The 22,010-nt window shown below is 43.6% G+C and overlaps 1 protein-coding gene and 1 non-coding gene across 3 annotated transcripts in view; one reads left to right on the top strand and one right to left on the bottom strand.

The window, feature by feature from the left end:
• The first annotated feature begins 1,978 nt into the window (after positions 1-1,978).
• Positions 1,979-22,010, top strand: part of Ptpn11 (protein tyrosine phosphatase non-receptor type 11) — an 80,105-nt gene continuing 60,073 nt past the window's right edge. Inside the window, exon 1 of one of the 2 annotated variants that reach the window (XM_074060850.1) lies at positions 1,979-2,195. In XM_074060850.1, coding sequence (XP_073916951.1) covers positions 2,182-2,195 — 14 coding nt within the window. In that variant the 5' untranslated portion in view covers positions 1,979-2,181. The remainder of the gene's footprint in view (positions 2,196-22,010) is intronic. The other variant, XM_020179298.2, reaches the window with a different exon arrangement.
• On the bottom strand, positions 10,259-10,330 carry Trnaa-ggc (transfer RNA alanine (anticodon GGC)). The gene has a single exon. It is a non-coding gene; the product is annotated as a tRNA-Ala (tRNA).

The raw sequence follows: 22,010 nt of genomic DNA, 5'->3' as shown, positions 1-22,010 counted from the left end.
AGTCTTGATTCAGGGATACATTGTATCCCTTCTCCACTGAAAATCTTCCACCGACTTTCCATTTCACTGAGTAAAAACCAAAGCTATTTAGATAAAATACAGAACTCTGTTCCATCTCTACCCTTCCCCAAGCTCATCTACTAGTCTCCCTTGGCCCTTCCTCCACACCTGCCACAGACTTCTCTATTTTTCACTCCTAGGAGGCAGCCTCCAGCCTCAGAACCTTTACTGTACTTGAGAGGCTGAGGCAGGAGAATCATGAGTTCAAGGCCAGCTTGGGCAACTTATTGAGTAAGACCTTGTTACCGAAACAAAAAAAAACTGGTCATGCAGTAATCTCTTCCTCCTTTTGAGGGTTTTCCTTTCCTAAGTTTCAGTTAGCTGCAGCCAACTGCAGTCTGAAAATATTAATTGGAAAAATTCCAGAAATAAATAATTTGTAAATTTTAAATTGCATGCTGTGTCACTGCAATGCTTGTGTTCCAGTAAACCTTACTTTACTTCACAGTGGCTCCCAAATGTAAGAGTGGTGATGCAGGCATTTTGGATAAGGTGAAGAGAAGCCAGAAAGAACTTCAGTTAAGTGAGAAAGTGAAAGTTCTTGACTGAAAAAGAAAGAAAAGGGTTAGGGATGTGACTCAAGCAGTAGTAGAGCACCTGCCTAACAAGTATGAAGCCCTGAGTTCAAACCCCAATACCACCACCACAACCAAAAAGGAAAGTCATGAAATTTTGTGAGTGACAGACATGAACAGAAGCTGTGCTCTGATTCACAGCAATTCGTTGCTCCAGAAAGCATCCAGTATAAGGAACAGTTTCCTTTTTTTTTTTTTAATATATTTTGGTGATACTAGGTTTGAACACAGTGCCTCACACATGCGCTATAGCACTTGAGCCACTCCACCAGCCTCGTTTTATGTTGAGTATTTTCAAGACAAGGTCTCGAAAAGTATTTGCTCAGGTTGGCTTCAAAACTTCGATCCTCCTGATCTCTACCTCCCAATTATAGGATTACAGGTGTGAACCACCTGTGCCCTGCCTGTGTTGGTTTTGTTATGATAGGGCCTCTTTTATGCCAGGACCAGCCTGGACTTCAGTCCTATTTGTGCTTCCCAGCATAGCGAGGACAGGCAGGGCTACTGTGCCCAGCTATTGGATGAAATGGGGTCTTGCAAACTCTTTGCTGAGCTTGGCCTTGAACTGACATCCTCCTAATCCCTGCCTCCTGAGTAGCTAGGATTAAAGAGGTGAGCTACGAGCCCAGCCTTGTGGTTTTCCTTCCTTTCTTCCTCGCCCCTCCTTCCTTCCTTTCTCACACGTTACATCTCCAATAGCTGCATGTAGCACATATGCAGTTATGCGTTTATATAAAACTTCAAATTTCTATGTGTTTATATGTATATTTAAAATGTTTTTCTGTAACTCCTCCCACCACAGCACAGGGATTTTTGTTGTTGTGCATTGTTATATCCTCCTAATCTAAAACAGTGCCTAACGAGAGGAAAACACTCAGCAGATGTCTAGCTATAATAACAGCTGAGGATTACAAAGCACTCAAGTGAGGCCGGGCCCAGTCCTAAGCATTTGACACACTGAGTCCTGGCAATCACCCCCTAAACAAAATACAATTACTACCTGTGTTTTACAGGAGTTAAGGAATGGAGGAACCCGAGATTCGGAGAAATTAAGTGACCTTCCCAAGGTTGCACAGTTAGTAAGTGGCGCAGCGAGGAGGGGAATGAAAAGAACGGATCCCGACTGGCCAGCTGGGGCGGGGAGGGGCACTGAGCGGGTGACAGGGACCCTGCAGCCACGACTAAAGGAGGAAGCCCCCGTGACCCGGGAACTGGCGCGAGCCACTGAGCCGCCAGGACCGGCCGCCGCCACCGCGCTCAGTCCCCGGCCGACGGGAAGCAGGAAGTGGCGGCGAGTGTCGCGCGAGGTGACGTTACGCCGGCGCCGCCGCCGAGGGGCGGGGGCGGAGGAGGAGCGAGCCGGGCCGGGGGGCGGCTGCACAGTGTCCGGGATCCCCAGGCCTGGAGGGGGGTCTGCGCGCGGCCGGCTGGCTCTGCCCCCCGTCCGGTCCGGAGCGGGCCTCCCTCGGGCCAGCCCGATGTGACCGGGCCCAGCGGAGCCTGAGCAAGGAGCGGGTCCGTCGCGGAGCCGGAGGGCGGGAGGAACATGACATCGCGGAGGTGAGGAGCCCCGAGGGGCCCGGCCGGGGCCTTGGCCCGGTCCCCGTCGCGTTCGCCCAGCCCTGTCTGGAGGGGGCGCCCGGCCGGGCTTCGGATCTGGTGGCGGATGGAGTGTGCGTGTGTGTGTGTGTGTTGGGGACAGGGACAGGCTCCCTCCTACCCCCCCACCCCCCACTCCGGCCTCCCGGGGCTCGGGGCCCGGCCCTCCGCGCCCCCACCCCGCGGGTCCCCATTCATTTCCTGCCTCCCCGAGTTCCGGCTCCCGCAGCCCGGGGATGCCCGTGGGGCCGGGGGCAGGTAGAGCCGCCCCGGGGACCGCGGACGCCAGCGGCCCGGCTCGGCGCCGCATTCCTGACCCATTGCCTCATGAGAATTGCCTCATGGTGATTCCGAAATAACCCCGCTCGCTCGGGGAGGCTCCTCGGCCCGGGACCCGCGAGGGGACCAGCGACAGGCCCGGCCCGCAGCGGGGGAGTCGCTCTCGGTCACCCCGCCGCTGGCGCGCATTTTTGGGAACTTCACGCAGGACCCCCTGACCCTTCGCTGTGCCGCTCTACATCTCCTTTCCTCCCATTCCTCACGCTCCAGAAATGGAAAAACTGACGGTGTCTGCAGCCACTAGAAGTATTTCCTTCCTCTGCGATCTTCACTTTGGGACGTGCGAGGGAAGGGAGCTTTATGTAGTTATTTAATCCTTCACTACAGCCTTAAAAGTCAGGTCGCTATAATGGTTCCCGTTTTCCGGATGTGGAAACTGAGGGCTCAGAAGTAATATGCTAGTAAATGATAGCACAGCATTTGAAACTGAGTCAGAAGGATTAGTGAGTTAATGAGAGCCTTTGAAAGTTCATGGTAGTTCGTAGCTCACATTCAGTTAACTCTCATTAGGAGACGATAATGAAGACGAACACGTTTAACTCTCCCAACAATCCCGAGGCCGGTAGTATGATTATCCCGTTCTAAAGATGAGTGAACTGAGTTTCAGAAGTTAAGAAACTTGCCTTATGTCGTTCAGCTAATAAGTGGTGGAGTCAGAATGCCAAAGTTAATTATAATGTTGCTATTATTTTATAACTATTGCTAATCATTTGTAAGTCTTAATTTTGTTGCTAAACACTAGTGTGACCTCTGCTTCTCAAATAATGATCCTGCTATTTTGTATCACGACTCACACACAAGATCCATTGTCTATGCTTTTCCATGGTTTTTAGTTATGGCCACCGTTTTAGACATTTGAAAAATGATTTCAAGCTGTTGGGGCTTTTTGAATGAGACACCTTGCAAAATATTAGAGTGTCTCCAATACACCTGTGTGTTACTCATTCATGAATCTGGAACAAAAAAGGGGAAAGAAAGAAAATTGTAAAGTGTTAGGAAGTGAGTGACTGGGACAGGTCTTGTACTTGCTGATCTGGGCAATATTTAACTGCGTCTCAACAGGACAGCATAGAGCTTCGAATGCTCTGATTCTTTAGGGAGCTCTTAAATAAAACAGTTCTCTATTCTTTAATCTGTCAAATAGTCATTGAGCCTTTTGTTCCTTGTGTCTGCTCTTCCAGACAAGTAAGGATCTGCTGCTTTAGGAGACAAAAAGACTGGGGCTGGGGGCGGGGAGAGGGGCTCCGAGGGGTAATAGACTGGACATTGTCCAGCTTGCTAGTTTAGACCAGGGAAGTGTGGGCAAAGCCAAAGCGGCAAGTGGTAGGGATGACAGCTTGTGAGGAGTAATTCCTTCTGCTCTCCAGCCTTGACTGGCCACATTCACCTGTTACACAAAAAAGCACTAACTACCTAAAAAGTCAGTTTGTTGAATATTGCACACGTAATTGGTTGTAAGACTTTTATTACTTATTTAATTTGTGGGCTTTTTTTTTTTTTTTTTTTTGAGACTGTTAGCCCTGGTTGGCCTCGAACTTATGATCCTCCAACTTCAGTCTCCTAAGTTGTTGGGGTTGCGGGCCATCCCCACTTCAGCCAGCTTGTTTTATTTATTGTTAAAATTAGCTTTATTGAGATATTGAGATACAAATAACATGCAATAAATTGTATATATATATATATCTTTTTGGGGGGCAGTAATGGGAGTTGCACTCAGGGCCTCACACTTGGTAGGCAGGTGCTCTACCACTTAAGCCACTACACTAGCCTTTTTATTGCGTTGGTTATTTTTGAGATAGGTCTCGCTTTATGCACAGGGCTGTTCTGTTTCCCCCCCCCCAAGTGCTCATCCACTGAGCTAAATCCCCAACCCCCAGGGCCATTCTGGACCAAGATCTTCCTATTTAAGCTCCCTAATAGGTGAGTACCACCACGCCCAGCATTGCTTGACAGGGGGTCTCATGAGCTTCCCTCCCTCACCCCCAGGCTGGCTTCAAATCGAAATCTTTCCTATCTTGGCCTCCAGAGGAGTGAGGATTACAGCATTGAGCCATCATGCTTGGCCTAAATTGAATTTTTTAAAAAATAAATTTTAAAAATTTGGATATATTTGTTGGTGAGGGGTTAAATTGCACATTTTAAGTGTACAATGTGATAACTTTTGACATATGTATACAGTTGGAATACCATTACCACAGTCAAACTAGCATACATCCATCATCCCTTGCGAGGTTTCCTGGTGCCCATTACTGCACCTCACCACGTGTTTCTCAGGCAGCTATTGTGCTTTACATTAGTTTGCATTTCCTAGAATTTTAGATAAATGGAATCAGTATGTCCCCTACCACTTTTTTTGGGGGGGAGGATCTGGCTTCTTAGCATACTTTTGCTGAGATTCATCTGTGTTGTAGTGTATTGAACAATGAACCATCAAACAGTTCATCCCATCTCCCCTTTAACCCTCCAGTGCTGGGGCTTGAACTCGGGGCCTTGTGTTTGTTAGGCAGGAGCTCTACTGCTTGAGCCACTCTGCCAGCCCATGTTCATGCCTTCTGATTGCCTAGTTGTACAGTATTCTGTTGTAGGATCTACTGTTTGCTTTCCTTCCACCTGTTGATGGGCATTTGATTGTTTGCAGAGTTTGGCTATCACAAATAATAGATGTTCTGAATGCTCCTTTAGTTTTCCTGGACACATTTCATTTCTCTTTGGTAAATACCTACAAGTGGGAATGGCTGTTCACATAGTAGGTGGATTTAATTTTTTCAGAAATTGGCAACCTGTTTTCAAAAGTGGTTATACTGTTTATAGTCTGCCAGCAGTCTATAAGAGTTACACAGAGTTCATGCACACCCTCGCCACACATGGTATAACCAGTCCTTTTCATTTTGTTAGTGAGTGTGTCATGGTTTCCCACTGTAGTGGTTTTTAAAAAAATTTTTTGGTGGTACTGAGGTTTGACCTCATTGTAGTTTTAATTTGTATTTTTCCTAATCACTAATAATTTCCTTCCTCCCTCCCTTCCTCCCTCTTTCCTTCCTTCCCTGTCTTTTCTCTCTTCTCAGTATTGGGATTTGAACTCAGGGCTTAGTTAGGTGCTGTTCTGGGAGCCGCAACTCCAGCTCATTAGCTCTTCATATGCTTACTTGGCATCAGTGTGTTACGTTTGATGATGTGTCTGTTCAAATCTCTTGCCTATTTTTGTCTAGCTGTTTGTGTTCCTATTATTGAGATCTCAGAATTCCTTTATATGCTCTTTGTATTACCTTTCATCCTTGTGATCTTTTATCAGAATTAGAAATATTTTCTCCGAGTCTGTGACTTTGCTTTTCATTTTTCTGTTTTCTCTCTCTTTTTTTTTGTTGGTGGTATGGGAGCTTGAATCAGTACCTCATACTTGCTAAGCAGGTGCTGTACCACTTGAGGCATTCTGCCAGCCTTGTTTTTTGTGTGTATGGTAGTTTTTTTCAAGACAGAGTCTCATGAACTATTTGCCGGGGCTGGCTTCAAACTGCGATCCTCCTGATCTCTGCTTTCTGAGTAGCTAGGATTACAGGCATGAGCTACAGCGCCTGGCCTCAATACTATTTTTTGAAAAGACTATCATTCTCATTGAGTTTGCACTTTTGTTGAAAATCAGTTATCCTTTTATGGGTGGGTCTGTTTTGGACTCCATTTTGTTCCTTTGATCTATTTGTCTGTCTTTATGTTATTATCACACAGTCTCAAATTATTCTACCTTTATAATAAATCTTAAAATCAGATAGGGTTAGTTCTCTAGTGGTATTCTTTTTCAAATTATTTGGGACCTAGTATTAATTCTTTCAACAAGCAGTTGCTGAACTGGAGGTGTAGCTCAGCAGTTGAACACTTGTCTTGCCTGTATAAGGCTCTGGGTCCAATTCCCAGTACTGTCAAAAAAAAAAAAAAAAAAAAAAACCAAAACCAAAACCCCAAAAATAGATGTTGACCTAGGCAGGATAACAAAGTAACAAAGGCAAATATTCTTAGTCTCATGACTGAGAAAGAGAGAATAAACACAAATAAATAAGATGATTTCAAGGCTTGGGGTGTGGCTCAAGTGGTAGAGTGCCTATGTAGCAAGTGAGAGGCCCTGAGTTCAAAACTTCAGTACCAGAAAAAAAATGACTTCAGGTAATTATATATTCAGAGGGAGGGGAACCCACAGAAATATAAAGATGGGGAGAATGCAGTGCCATTAGTTTTTTTTCCTTTTTTTTTTTTTTAACACAGGGTCTCCCTATGTATCAAGGCTTTCCTCACACTCACTATTTGGCTCAGGCTGTCTGTATATTTGCAGTCTTTCTGCTTCAGCCTCCTAAGTCCTGGGATTACAGCTGTGTGTCACCATGCCCAGCTACATTTTGTTTTTTAAAGAAGAAAGCAAAGATTTATTAGGATGCCAGTAAAAGGAGAGATGGTGGGGGAGCTACACAAAAGAGCATACACTGCAGTTTTGATGGAAGGCCTCTGAGAAGGTGAGCAGGTGAACAGACCCCCTGAATGACAAATACTACACTGATTTTTGTTTTGCTTAATCATCAAAATGTAGCCTTCTGATTAGTGTCTGCAGGGTTTAGATGTTTGCATGCATTTGGTAAGTAATTAACATGTTGGTGTATTCAGTGTACTGGCCTCTCAACCTCTTAGAAGGAAGCTAAGGCACTGAGCAATTAAATGACCTCACCCCCACCCCGTACTTTAGTGGGAATTGAACTGAATTTAGATGTTGACACTGCTTTTTGCCCTACTCTGCCTGTGCTTAGCTGACAAAACTGCCTGTATTCTTGAGTCTTCCTTTAGCATGTGGTACATCCTTTGTGTGTGTGTGTGTGTGTGTGTGTGTGTGTGTGTGTGTGTGTGTGTGTGTGTTTTGCTGGGGATGGAACCCAGGGCCTTGCACATGCAAGACAAGTACTCTCCCCAGAGCTACACCCCCAGCCCTGTAAGTTAAGTAGCTAAGCCCCACCCTGAACAAGTGGAGACTAGAGACTCCAGCTTAGTTAGATGGATTCAATGCACGCTGCATGCCTTTTCTTTTTTTTTTTTTGTGGTTCTGGGGTCTGAACTCAGGGCCACACCTTCAGCTATTCCGCCAGCCCTTTTATATCATGGTTTTTTTTGAGATAGGGTCTCATGAACTATTTGCCCTGACTGGCCTCCAACTGCAATCCTCCTGATCTCTGCCTTCTAAGTAGCTAGGTTTATAGGCGTGAGCCACATGTGCCCAGATCATGGGTTTTTTGTTTGTTTGTTTGCTTTTTGGTACTGAGGTTTGAACTCAGGGCTTGGAGCTTTCAAGGCAGGTGGCTTTACTGCTTGAGTCACCTCCAGCATGGTATATTTGCTTTTCCTCCTCTGAAAGATGCACATAGTGATTTCAGCTGAGAGGGCAGGACACTGAGCTTGTTCTCAGACTTTTGGTTTATCTATTGTGGGTCAAGTACATTTTGTCCTAGGCTATCCCTGGTGGCTATGTTTGTTTATCTCCCATGGGAGTAAACAAACTTGTCTTGCTGAAAAATAGCAGTTCTCTGCTTTTCCATTTGAAACTGGGCTGTCTTTATAAATGCTGTGCCATGATATAAGAGCAAATTTTTGACCAGAGTCACCCAAGTGCAGAGGCTGCTGCCGAGATGACTTACCTTCCTTGTCACGGTCCATATGGCACTGTTAGGAGTTGCACATGATATACATGATAATGTTTGTAATTGTTGCGAGCAGGCTCTCATGGAGTTTGTTAGGTAGCTACAGAACAATAGGACACTGAACCAATTCCTTTTTGTTTTGGGAAACACAGAGAGCACTTGCCATTTAAGACTGACTTTTTTTTTTTTTTTTTTGGTACTGAGGTTTGAACTCAGGGCCTACACCTTGAGCCATTCCACCAGACCTTTTTTTTTTTTTTTTTCTTTTCTTTTGAATGGGTTTTTTTGAGATAGGATCTCATGAACTGTTTGCCCAGGCTGGCTTTCAACCTCCATCTTCCTGATCTCTGTCTTCTGAGTAGCTAGGATTATAGGCATGAACCACCGGTGTCCAGCTCAAGACTGACATTATTAAGGAAAAGAAGGGCAAATAAATATTAGTGTTTGGGAGGTTCTGAGGCAGTTGTAGATCACACCAAGGTTTGAGACCCCTGACATGGATTCAAATGCCTGAAATTCAGCTCAGTTCATTACTATGAACTATTGGGTACATTTAGGAAACATTTATGTACTGTGGTCCTTGGCAACACTGAAATAAGCAAGAGATTGTGTTTGTAATGAACATTGAATTTAGAGAGGGGACAGACTTTTACACCAGCATCAAATAAGTTTGATCAAGTTAGTGCCAATCCAAACCCCAAAATTCATTAGTATATAATGTACCATGTAGGTTTGTTTATATAGTTGTAGTACTGATAATGTTATATGTGTCCATACATACATATAAACATAGAAAATCTGTCTCATTTACTTATTTATTAACTTTGAGACAGGGTCTCACTTAAAAGCTGACTGCAGTTCTGCTCAGCCACCCTAGTACTGGAATTACAGTTGTGTATGACCATGTCTGACTTATTGAAGAACTCCTCCTGGTGGAATTACTCTGTGCCAGGCTCTGTGCTAGGCACTGGGTGTTTCAGGTCTTAGGAAGCAGTGCATATGAAAGTGCTGAGGTGGGGAAGTTTCTGGAGTGTTTGGAGAGCAGGAGAGTGCACGTGCAGGAGCTGTGAGGCTGGGGAAGGCCATCTTTTCTTGGGTTTGTTGGTACTGGGGATGGAAGCCAGGCCCTTGGGCATGCCCAGCTCTCGCTGTCCCCCTGAGCCTCACTCCCAGCCCTGTGTAAGGTTCTTAAGGTCTCCAGTGTCAAGTGCACCATGGAGTGGAGACTGGACTGTATTTTAAGAGCGGTGCAAAACCATAGAAGGATGTGATCAGGGAGTGGCATGAGCTATCTGTTTAAAAATATCCTTCTGGCTGCTGGGAAGGCAGAATGGCAGGAGGCAGGAGGGGCTTCAGGGAGATCAGACAAACCGAGCTGGGAGAGGCTTTGCAGGAGGCTGGAAATGGCTTGTGCAGAGACGTTTGGGAGACAGTTTTCTTGTATTGCCGTGTCATCAGAGCAGAGATGCTGACCAATGAGACTCCATGGGAGGATGGTGATTTATACAGACAGCTGTCTGCTACCACTGACAAGCTGCTTTCACCACTTTTTTGTAGTTTCTTACTTAGAATGCTTGTCCTAATGACTGCCTCTCTTTGTGATTTATCCTTTTCCTATAGAATATTGAAATTTAAGTAGAAAAGAGAAATAGTCTTGCCATCCACAGAAAGTACCAAACTGTAACATGATAATTTTTCTGGAGCAGGAGGTAAGAAAGATATAACCCGAATCATATTATATGTAGGCAAGAAACTAAAATTAGATTTTAGACCCCTCATTTAAACTCCCTTCTTAGGACAGAAGCCTTAAGAAGTTCCTGAAATTATTGGCCTGCTTGACTGTTTCCCCACATCACTGGGGAAGAGCGATGCACAGGGATCAGCATCGTTGTGTTTTCTTTTTTGTTTCATCAGCACTTTAAAAATGCACTTGACATAAGTAAGTTCCTAGCCTCCAAGTGCAAAGCCTTTGCAGTATCTGTGCTCACTAACCAAGGATTGATTTATTTTATGTTTTTGCAGTGCTGGGAATGGAACCCAGGGCCTCCTACATGCCAGGCAAGTGCTCTACCATTGAGCTACACCGCTACCCTTAATCAGGAATTTAGGTTCTCAGTGTGATTTCTCTAGTAATAGTTTCTGTTTGTGAATTCTCTCTCTCTCTCCGCTCTACTGAGGTTTGAATTCAGGGCCTCATGCTTGGAAGGCAGGCGTTCTCCCACTCGAGCCCCTGCACCAGCCTGGGTTTGTGAACTCTTGCAAGTAGAGATATGTCTGACATTTCTTCCAGTCCTCTTGGCAGAGGGCTCATGTATAGTATTTCCTTAGGCATCTTTAGACATCAACTTGTCTCTTTTTCACAAGTGCTGGTGTGTGTGTGTGTGTGTGTGTGTGTGCGTGTGTGTCTGTCTGTGTGTCTGTGTGATGGTGATACCCACCTGGGCATATTATGATCTGAAGTCCTTAATGAATATAGATGATGCTAGAAGATGGCTGGTTACAGCAATCATCAGAGCCTGGCAGGCTTGGCAGGTATTAGAATGAGCAAGAGAAAGGGTGCTCGCTTCTCCCACTCCCTCCCCTCACTGTCTTTTACATTTAATTAAAATTGGGGTTTGAACCCAAGGTCTCACACATGCTAAGCACATGCTGTACCACTGAGCTATGGCCCCAACTCTCCTTATTGTCTTTTCATCCTTCATTCCATGCCATTTATTAAGTGTCTACTGTGTACAGGGTGTAGACTAGAAACTTATCTGTCTGGGCCCAGTCTATTAATACCTTGTCAGTAAACTCAGAGCCATACTCTTTGGATTTGCCTTTCCCTCTCTTCAGGCAGTACTGGTGTATTTACATTGCTTGTTTGTGTGGTTGATTTGTTTGGAGTCTAATTTCTACGGGGTCAGATTTCTGCTAGGTAGAAAGTGGGAGATAGAGCTGTGTGGAGTCTTTTTTTGCTTTAGTACCTGATATCTCAGATGCTTCTAACCCTTGAGCGCATCCCTATAAAGACAGATTTCCACTAATCTCACTGTTCTAGACCTTCCCTAACTCAAATCTCAGGGGCTGAATTATTCTAACTGCTCCTTACTAGTGATAATTATGCTGGCGATTGCAGAATTTTTATATGATTGGGAAAAAAGTTTTGATAATTTCAAGTGCTTTCTGAAAAAATTAGGTAAGGGAAGAGAGTTTAAAATATATTAAAGCTCAAGGAGATAGGGTATGGAGCAGACACTTCAATTTCTAATTATGTTCTTTGAAATAATGTGGAAACAGCCCAGAGTTAAGAAGTTAAGAGTCTGAAAAGATGGTGTAACTTACGTGACACATACATCAAAATGGCCTACGGGAAACTAACAGAATTATGCAAGATATCCATCAATAATGATGGTGACGATAACAACAGTGAACACTAATGCTTATTAAGCCCTTACCCTGTCCAGTCTGTGTGCTAAATGCTGGTTACCAAGTTTCCCTTGAAAATATCACTCTCATCTGTTGGTTCTTAATAACAGGATAGGTGTAATTATAAGTTGTAAGTGAAATAATGCAGTTTATTTAATAAAAGGGTAAGGAGACCACCCCTGCCTTATCTCCTGCTGCTGGGTGGTTGTGTTTACTGAGCCTCACCTAAGGCAGTGGAAGCTGGTTTTACAGTGTTTCCAACACCCTGTCAGCAAGATGGGTGCTCTAGGAAAGGGTTACTCTGTGAAATAGCCAGCATGAGGTTGCTACTTACAGTAGGAAACTGAATTCTGATTCTGGCTTTAGAAACAAGTAGCAGAATGTGATGGTCGAAGTTTGATTTCTTTTTTCTTTATTATTATCTTCTTTCTGCTGGGAAGGGGACCCCAGGCCTTGTGCATGCTCAGCAAGAGCTCTGTATTCTCAGCTGACTTCTCAAGTCTACTTTGCACCTGGTGAAACATTCAGGAAGTATAGTTATAATTTTAGCCAGACAGCATGTATGATTGCTAGTATATTAATTTTTTTCTGGTTATCACAGCCAGTTCATAATTGCTAAAAAAAAAAAAAGTGTTTATAATTATATAAACCATGGAGAAATCATCTTAAAAAAGTAATTATAAGGGACTAGAGGTGTGGCTCAAGCATTAGAACACCTGCTTTCCAAGTATGAAGCCCTGAGTTCAGACCCCAGTACCATCAGGGAGCCTGTGGCTCAAGTCTATAATTCTAGCTACTTGGGAGGCTGAGATTGGGAGAATAAGGGTTTGAGGCCAGCCTGGGCAAATAGTTCATGAAACCCTGCCTCTAAAATAATGAGCAAAATGGACTGGAGGCGTGGCTGAAGCGGTAGAATGCCTGCTTTGGGAGTATGAAGCCCGAGCTCAAACCCCAACCCCAAACAAAACAAAACAAAAACCAACCAAACAAAAAAAACCAAGTACCACCAAAAAAATTATAAGGTTTTAAAAATGTGTAAGTTTTTGGCTCATGGAGTGGCTCAAGTGATAGAGTGCCTGCCTAGCACTCAAGAGGCCCTGAGTTCAAACCCCAGAACCAACTCAAAAAAAAAGAAAAAAAGAGAGAAGTTGATTAAAATGTATTTTTTTTTGTGGGACTAGGATTTGAATTCAGCATTTCACACTTGTAATGCAAGCACTCCACTCTGCCCACCTCCAGTTTATTTTTGCTCTAGTTATTTTTTGGAGGTTGAGCTGTTTTCCTAGGCTGACTTTAAACCGTGATCCTCCTAATCTCAGCCTCCCAAATAGTTAGGATTACACTTACAGATGTGAGCCACTGGTTCCCGGCTTTTTTTTTTTTGATACTACTGGGTTTCACACTTGCTAGGCAGAGGCTTACACTTGAACCATGTCTCCAGCATTTTTTGCTTTAGCTATTTTTTGCATAGAGTCATTTTTGTTTTTTTTCTTTGGTGGTTCTGGGATTGAACTCATGGCCTCATGCTTGCTTAGCCAGGTGCTGTATCACTTGAGCCACTCTGCCAGTCCGTTTCCCCCCGCCCCCCCCCCCACACCTTTTATTTGAAGACTGTAAACCCTTCCCTTTTGTAAAATATATTTTTCTTTCTTTTGAAACTACTAGGCCCAAGTGATCCTCCTGCTTCAGCCTCTGAGCAGTTGGTACTATATGCCTGTGCCACTGTGCCTTGCTTGATTTTTTATTTTGAATTTGTCTGATGTTTCATCTGTACTAGATTCCGCATTCTCAACCAGAGTACTACATAGGTGGGGATGTGTCCTTCTCAGGAAATCATATCTGAAGTTGCATGAAGAACATAGATAGTGTCCATAGTCTGTTTTCTCCATTGTGTAATTACAGTGTCTATAAGATTCATTGTGTTTTCCCAGTGTATAATTACATTGTAGACTTTTGTCCACTTTGTAAGCAACTAATGCTGGAGGCATAGCTCAAGTGGTAGAGTGCCTGCCTTGCAAATGAAAGGCCATGAGTTCAAGCTCCAGTACTGCCACCCCCCCAAAAAAGAAAACTGAGATAAAAAAACTGCTCCTCCCAGTTTCTCTTTCAATTCAGCATCTACTGATTTTTGCCTTATCCAGTCCTTCCTATGATGTTCACTAATTGCATACTAGAAACATTTGTAGCTTTTTAAGCTGTTGCGGTAGCTTTTAAAAAGACATACTGAAATTATTTTTAAAAGTTTTATTATATTTTTGCTGAAATTATTTTTATACACATTGAACTAATTCTTACCAAATTAAATCACACCTTGAGAAAACATAGAACTGTGTCTTATCTTCACCTTTATTTCACTCTGAATAATTAGGAAGGGAGGAGTAATCTAGTATTTTATGTTTTTCACACTGTGGGTTTATTTAATATTTATGTAATGCAACTGATGTTAGTAAATAAAATGCATTTTTTAAAAGAGTTTATGCTTATTGGCTTTATTGAAGGGAAAATCGAATACAGAATGTGTGATCTTGTTGTTAAATGCACATAATAGAAGCATATTTTCTTCTCATAAATTAAAGCTCAGAGCTAGGCGTTTATATCCTGTCTGCTGTGACCTGCTGGAGTGCTTGCTGACCTTTGCAGAGGTGTTTATGACTTTGGTCCTCTTCCTCTATCATTTAGCACGATAGAACTTTCCATTTGTGTCAGAATGAACATGAAGCCCCACTGCCATAAGCGGGGCTGGTTAAGGGGCTGCAGAATGTGCTTGTTGTGTGGAAGGAACTTTGGCACCTTTACAAGTGTGGGGCATTGGACAAAAGTGTGAAACGCTGTCAGGGCACAGGGCACCGGCATGGTGACAGAGGCAAAGAGAAGTAAGCAGAGCTCTCCCCATGTGTAACAGTTAATTTCTCAAACTCTGTTGTTTCCAGATGCGGGAACACAGGGACCCTGGATACTCACTTCCCAAATTCTTTTAATTTAAGAGACTAATTAGTTTGTGGTACATTCGTTGTATAAGGGGATTCATAGTCACAATCCCAAATAGGCTTATATTTTACACTGGCTAGATCACCCTCACCATCCCTCCCCCTTGACCCTCCTCCCTGCCCCACTTTCCCAAATTCTTATAAAATTCCTTCAGTAGCTAGGTACCAGTGGCTCAAGCCCATAATCCTAGCTTCTTGGGAAGCCGAGATCAGGAGGATAGAGGCTTGAGGCCAGCCCAGGCAGAGAGTTAGTGAGACCCCATCTCCAAAAGAACCAGAGCAAAAATGGACTGGAGGTGTGGCTGAAGCAGTAGAGTGCCTGCTTTGCAAGCTCAAAGCTCTGAGTTCAAGCCCCAGTCCTACCAAAAAAAAAAAAAAAAAAAAAAAAAAAATCCTGCAGTAGCATACAAATGAGGCAAAATTTCCTCCTCAGCCCTGTAAGTCCAGTAAGAAGTGACTGTGTACTAGAAACAATAACCATTTTTACCATTTTATTTTGTTAAATAAAGAGCTGCCGGGACTGGGTACAGTGGCTCACCACTGTAATAACCAGCACTTGTGCTGAGCTAGGAGGCTAGCCATGTGTCTGAGGCCAGCTGGACTACATAGACTGCTGGGATCAGCAGTTGAAGAGCACCTCTTCCTGACTGTGTCCCTGCGTGGAGGAGGTGGCATCTCTGGGAGGCCCCTTCCACCCCTAGACTGCTTACTGGTCGGAGGCAAACCTGGGTTCACCAGGCTGCTCTGTCCTTCCCCCTAGCCACCAGTGTTTGTAAGAACACCCTTTGCTAGGGCCTCAGGGTTCACTGGGGAGGTAATTGACATGGCCTCTGCCCTCATGGGCTGCCTTTAACCTAGCAGTTGTGCAAACCTGTGATATGACCCCATGCTGCACATGGCCGTGGGGAGACATGGGGTGAGGGAGAAGATGGGGTAGGGAATCTGACTGGGGGGCCCAGAGGGCAAGATTGCATGTGGCCCATTTGAGGGAATTGCAGAGGTCACCAGAGCATGACAAGTCAGTAAAGACACTTATTGACTGCTAGGCCCAGTTAAAATCTGTCATGTTACTGAAAGTGTTTTCTTTTGGCTAAAACCAAAATTCCTACTTCCAAAAGTAAACCTCTGAGTTTGGTTTGGATTAAGCATTTTACATGTATCAATTCATTTCCATCATGCCACACTGCTATAAGTTAAGATCGCTTCTGAGCGTGGCAGGAAACCCAGAACCGTAATGGAGAATCTGACAAATTTAACCATGCCACAATGACCTTCTGTAGGAAAAAAAATAACACGGTTAAAAAGGGGAAAAAAAGCTAAGACAAATATTTGTCATACTTCTAACAAAGGATAATTTTCTGGTTATGTCAAGAGTTCCTACAAACCAATTAAAAAAAAAAAGGAGGAAATGAGTAGTGAAGAACTGACAGCTCCAAAAGGAAAAATAAGTTGTTTGAAACACAAAACCTTCATTCTTACAAAGACTTGCAAACTGAGGTGGTATCATTTTCCATTAATGGGATAGACAGCGATGAAAGAGTTGGATAACATATGCAGTGTTGGCAAAAGTGAGGGAAAGTGGGATTGCATCTGCTAGCTACATCTCCTTTGGGGGTAGTTTGACAATACTTGTCAAAATAAAAAATTAGGGGCTGGGGGCATAGCTCAGCGGTGGAGCACTTGCTTAGCACATGCACCTCCTCACTCCCATCCTCAGAAGCACACATAGACACAGTGCTTTAAAACTGGTGTGGTGGTTTACAGCTGTAGTCCCAGCACTTGGGAGGCTGAGGTGGGAGCTGTCTTCACTTGAGCTGAAGAGTTTGAGACCAGCTTGGGTAACATAGCAAGACCCCCATCTCAAAATAAAACCAAACAAAAATTACGTATTTAGGTAAGGCATTTAACATCTAAAATTTTAATTTACAGATGAGTGTGCATAAAGATGATTGTAAAGTGTGTTCTGCTGCATTATTTGCAATGACAACCCCCTGGGAATAAAGTGAAGCTCTTATTATGGGGGTTAGATTATGGATGGCATATTCATGTCACAGAATATTCTGTAGCCATTAAAAAGAAATGTACTGATACAGAAAGACCCTCGAGTTGGAAGTGGAAAAAACGGTGTAGGTGAATGGGATTCTGCTTGCGAGTGTGCACGTGTTGTGATTCACGTGGTGGGCGTGGAGGGAGTCGTGCACACACACATAAGCATATAGAGTATATGTGTAAGATTAAAGATTCACACGATGCTGATGAAAGTTCCTTCTGACAAGTGCAACTGTCTAAAGGAAAGCTGGGACTTTCTCTTTCTTTGACTTTCCTGCCCATCTGAACTGTTATAATAGGTGAATTAAAAAAGATTTTAGAAAGTTTATGTTTGTCTTCTCAATAAGATTCAAAAAGAAATTGTAAGAAATCAGAGGGTCTTGGGGCTGAGCTCAGTGGCAGAGCTCTTGAGTAGCGTGTGCAAAGTCTGGGTTCCATTCCCAACTCTGGGGGTGTGGGGGGTATGGCCAGTGTTGTGCACACTGGTGCACACCCAGGAGTCTGAGGCAAGAGGATCACTTGCACTCATGAGTTTGAGATCAGCCTGGGTAACCATAGTGAGACCCTGTCTCAATAAAAAACAAAAACAAAACTGAAAAACAACCACCATCAGAGCAGCCCCAAATTGTTGGCTAAGATAAAAATTAATAGAATGAAAGGCAAGATAGTTCCATAGTGGAATGGCAGCTGGAATAGTGCACCATGAGGCTGCCCCACTGTGGGGAGGTAGAGACAAACAAGAAATGATTTTAGAGCCGATTTTTAAAAAAGAAAAGCCAGGTGCTAGTGGCTTATGCCTATAATCCTAGCTACTTGGGAGACTGAGATTGGGAGGATCACAGTTCAAAGCCAGCCCAGGCAAATAATTTGTGAGACCCCCATCTCCAAAATAAACAAAGCAAAATGGGCTGGAGGTATGGCTCAAGCAGTAGTAGAGTGCCTCCTTTGCAAGTGTGAAGACCCGAGTTCAAATCTTAGTCCCACCAAAAAAAAAAACGATGGCAGGGTGGTAGTTAGGGAGCAGATCTACTAACGGGGCAGGACTGTGGGAAAGACTCCAGCAGGGATTTCTTCACTTTCCACAGAGAGGAGACCAAAGTTTTTCCCCTTCAGTAATGACGTAATTGTAGGTTTAGGGATATTTGTGAAATACTACAAGATATCCATCATTATAATTTAAAAATAATTGGGCTTTCATTAGAATTAGAAACTGCAAATCACTGAGGTAGACGAGCAGGGAAAGACAGACAGGGAGCCAAGAACTGGGAGTTGATAGCAGTCTACAACCGTGAGGCCAAACAAGGCTGTCAGTAGTAATGGACTAGGCCCCAGTTAAAGGCTGAGTCAGATGGAGTTTTTAAAAAAATCGAAGGGTGCTTTGCTGAGAAAAGACAAATTGGCACAGAAGGAATGATAAAGATAAATCCAATGACTTGGTAGCAAAAGAGGGTTTTGGTGGTACCATTAATGCCAGGCTAAATAGGATTCAAGATAGAGCACACGCCTAGCAAGCTCCAGGCTTGCCCTGGGTTCAGAACTACACACACACACACACACACACATTAATACTAGAGAACCTTTGTGCTGATGAAAGGTGCTATCTGTCCATAGTAGAGAGGATAAGACTGTATGTACTGAGTATGGAAACAAGGAAGGAGGCCATGACAGTTCTATGGCTGTTTTTCATGCAGTAGTTCATTCTCATATCCTATGCGGGGAGCACTGTTATTATTTACATTCTACAGATAGAGACTGAGGGGTGACGGAGTGGCTCAAGTGGTAGAGCACTTACCTAGTAAACATGAGGCCTTGAGTTCAAGCCCCAGTATAGCCAAAAAGAAAAGAAAACAAAACAAACAGAAAAAAAGTATAAGGAGACCGAGGCAAAGGGAGATCCATTAACTTTCTTAAGAGAAGTGGCATTTCGGGATTCCACATGGTGGTTCAGTCTGTAGTCTGTCTGCTTCCAAAATGGAGAAGAGGCTTTTTGGTGGGACTAGGGTTTGAACTCAGAGCCTGGTGCTTGCTAGGCAGGCACTCTGCCACTTGAACCACGCCTCCAGTCCATTTTACTCTGGTTATTTTGGAGATGGAGTCTCATGAACTATTTGCCAAGGCTGGTCTTGAATTTCAACCTCCCCAACCTCAGCCTCCCAAGTAGTTAGGATTATAGGTGTGAGCCACCTGTGCTCAGTTCAGATGTGTTTTTAAAATGTGTTTTCAGCAGAATCTTCCTAATACCCAGCCCAAAGCCCTGGGTTCCATTCCCTGCACCAGAACCAAACCCAACCAAAACCATGAGTAACTGCTGGGCGAGCAAAATACTGCACGCACAGTTAACAATACGGCTGTTTTTGTGACTCTCGGAATCTCACCGCTTTTATACATGAGGTTGTAGGTTGAGATGAGCACTGAGCTCAGTGAGAGGGACTGTAGGCTTCAAGTTGTTGTTCTTGGTTCCCAGAGATGAATATTTTGTTGAAACATTCTCAGATTGGAGATTAGCACTGACTTCAATCCTTGAGGTTTTACCATTCAATGACTTTTTTCCCCAAAAAACAATTGAAAGCAGTATTAAAATTAGGACCCCCAGATTTACCAATTTTTTTTGTGGTGGCATTGGCGTTTGAACTCAGGGTTTTGCACTTGCTAAGCAGGCACTCTATCACTTGAGCCAGTCCTCCATCCCTTTTTTGTGTTGTGTTTTTTCCCCGAGATAGAGTCTCGAAAACTATTTTCTCAGGCTGACTTTGAACTGAGATCCTTCTGATCTCTGCCTCCTGAGCAGCTAGGATTACAGGCATGAGCCACTGGCACCGGCTTTTTTATTTTGACTTTTGAGTCAGGATATCACTGTATAGCTAGGTTGGTCTCAAACTAAATCCTCTTGCTTCATCCTCCTGAATGGTGGGATTACAATTTATTTTTTATTGCCCTTGCATTTGGAATCATAGAAAGTCTTTCTTTACTCCAAGGTTAACAGCAAATTCACTCATGTTTTCTTGTAGTATTATATAGTTTCACTTTTCACACTTTGATTTCTAATTAATTTAGAATTTATTTATTATTATTTTTTAGTAAAAGTGATAGCAAAGATTATTAGGAAAGGAGTACACTTTCAATAGCCTGAAAGTGGTTATTCTTGAGAGTGAGACTGGCCTAGAATTAATGATGTTTTCTTTTCTTTTTCCTTTTTTGTTGTATCAGGGCTTGAACTCAGGGCCTTCCCCTTGAGTTACTACACCAGCCCTTGTTTGTGAAGGATTTTTTTCAAGATAGGATCTTGTGAACTATTTGCCCGGGGCTGACTTCGAACCTTGATCCTTCTGATCTCTGCTTCCTGAGTAGCTAGGATTACAGGCACTCAGCTCTTTTCAGTTCTTTTCTTCTTTTTGAAGCAGATACTTGCTATGTAGCCCAGGCTGGCCTTGAACTCATGATCCTTCTGCTTTAGCCTCCCAAGTGCTGTGATAACAGGAATGTGTCATCATGCCTGGTTTATGGTCTGTTTTTTCTTACTGTGGTGTTGGACTCTGTTCTAATATTTTCTTTCAACTTTTAGAGCAATATTCACGGGGCCATTGGTCTGCAGTTTTTTTCCTTCTTCGTACCGTCTATCTGCAGACATGAGAGTGTGTTTGCTTCACCATGAGGTGTGTTCCTTTCTTTTCAGTGCCCTGGGATAGTTGGTAGAGAACTGGAGCTCTCTGGTCTCTGAAGGGTTGGTGGGATCCATTGTGAAACCTCTGAGCCTGACCTTTTCTGTGGGAGAGTTTCTTAATTACTTTCTCTATTTTTCTTTTTCATTCTTTATTCTTTTTAAAAAATTTTTGGGTGGTCCTGAGGTTTAAACTCAGGGCTTCACACTTGCTAGGTAGGTGTTCTACTGGTTGAGCCACACCTCCAGCCCTTTTTGCTCTGGTTATTTATTTATTTTTAAAAATTTTTTGGTGACAGTAGGGTTTGAACTCAGAGCCCCAGGCTTGCTAGGCAGGCACTCTACCACCTGAGCCCCTCCCCCAGCTCAAGCTCTGTTTAGTTTGGAGTATTATCTTGCTTGTTGCGTAGACTGGCCTGGACTGTGACCCTTCTACTTTACATTTCCTGCCATAGCTGGGATGACAGGCGTGTACTATTGCAACTAGCTGTTGATTGAGATAGGGTCTCCAAAACTTTTTGCCCAGGGCTGGCCTTCAACTGTAGTCCTCCCAATTTCAGCCTCCCAAGTAGGTTAGGGTTATAGGTGTGGGTTACCATTACCTGGCTGCTTTTTTTTTTTGTCTCTTGTGGTACTGGTGTTTGAACTCTCAGGACTCATGCTTGTGAGACAGGTGCTCTACCCCTTGAGCCACTCCCCCAGCCCTTTTTTTGTGTTGGATATTTTCAAGATAGGGTCTTGTAAACTATTTTGCCCTGGGCCTGGCTTTGAAGTGCCGTCCCCCTGATCTCTGCCTCCCGAATAGCTAGGATTATAGGCATGAGCCACAGCACCTGGCTGCTTTGTTATTATTTGAGTCTAAGTAGCTCATGCTGACCTTGGAACTTTTTTTTTTTTTTTTTTTTTTTGCAGCACTGGGGTTTGAACTCAGGGCTCATGCTTGCTAGGCAGGTGCCCTACCACTTGAGGCACATCACCAGCCTAAGCCTTTGAACTCTTAATCCTACTGTTTCTACCTTCCAAGTGCTGGGATTACAGGCATGTACCACCACACCTGGCTTACGTTATTTTTTAATTCTGTTAAAATTTTTTTTTTTTTTTTTTTTTTGGTGCTGGGGCTTTAACCCAGGCCCTTACTCATGCTAACTGTGTGCTCTACCATGGAACTGTACCCATTGCCCCCTGCATTCTTTTTGAAGTATATAAAGGCGGAGTGGCTTTTGGCTGTTACCACTGTCCTTGGCTACCTGGATGTCTGGGCACTTTTGCAGACATTATTACACACCAAAGATAATATTTACTCTTTCTGTCCTTTCTGACATAGGTGATATTCCTCTCCTTGTTTTGTACATGACTTAACAGAGAGATTAAATGATTAGCCTGGGGTCACATAGCTTGAATTAGAATCAAGAGAGTCAGGCGCCAGAGTCTGTGTTCTTACCCGTGAGACTTTGCTACCACCTGAGTTTTTCTTTTCTTTTTTTTACCCAATGGAAGGTTTTTTTTTTGTTGTTGTTTTTTAAACCATCAACTCAATTGTCTGAAAAGTTGGTTTATGGTTTTTAAAGAACATCAGCTCAATATTCTGCATTATATAATAAATATATTTTTCCTCCTGGTAGAGGGCGCATATGCCACCTCGCTTCAGAATACCACACCAAGCCAA

The sequence above is a fragment of the Castor canadensis genome, chromosome 18, assembly GCF_047511655.1.
Source record: "Castor canadensis chromosome 18, mCasCan1.hap1v2, whole genome shotgun sequence".
NCBI classification, from domain to species: domain Eukaryota; kingdom Metazoa; phylum Chordata; class Mammalia; order Rodentia; family Castoridae; genus Castor; species Castor canadensis.
Note: the sequence above shows the minus strand (reverse complement) of the source record. Positions and strands in the feature narration are given on the sequence as shown.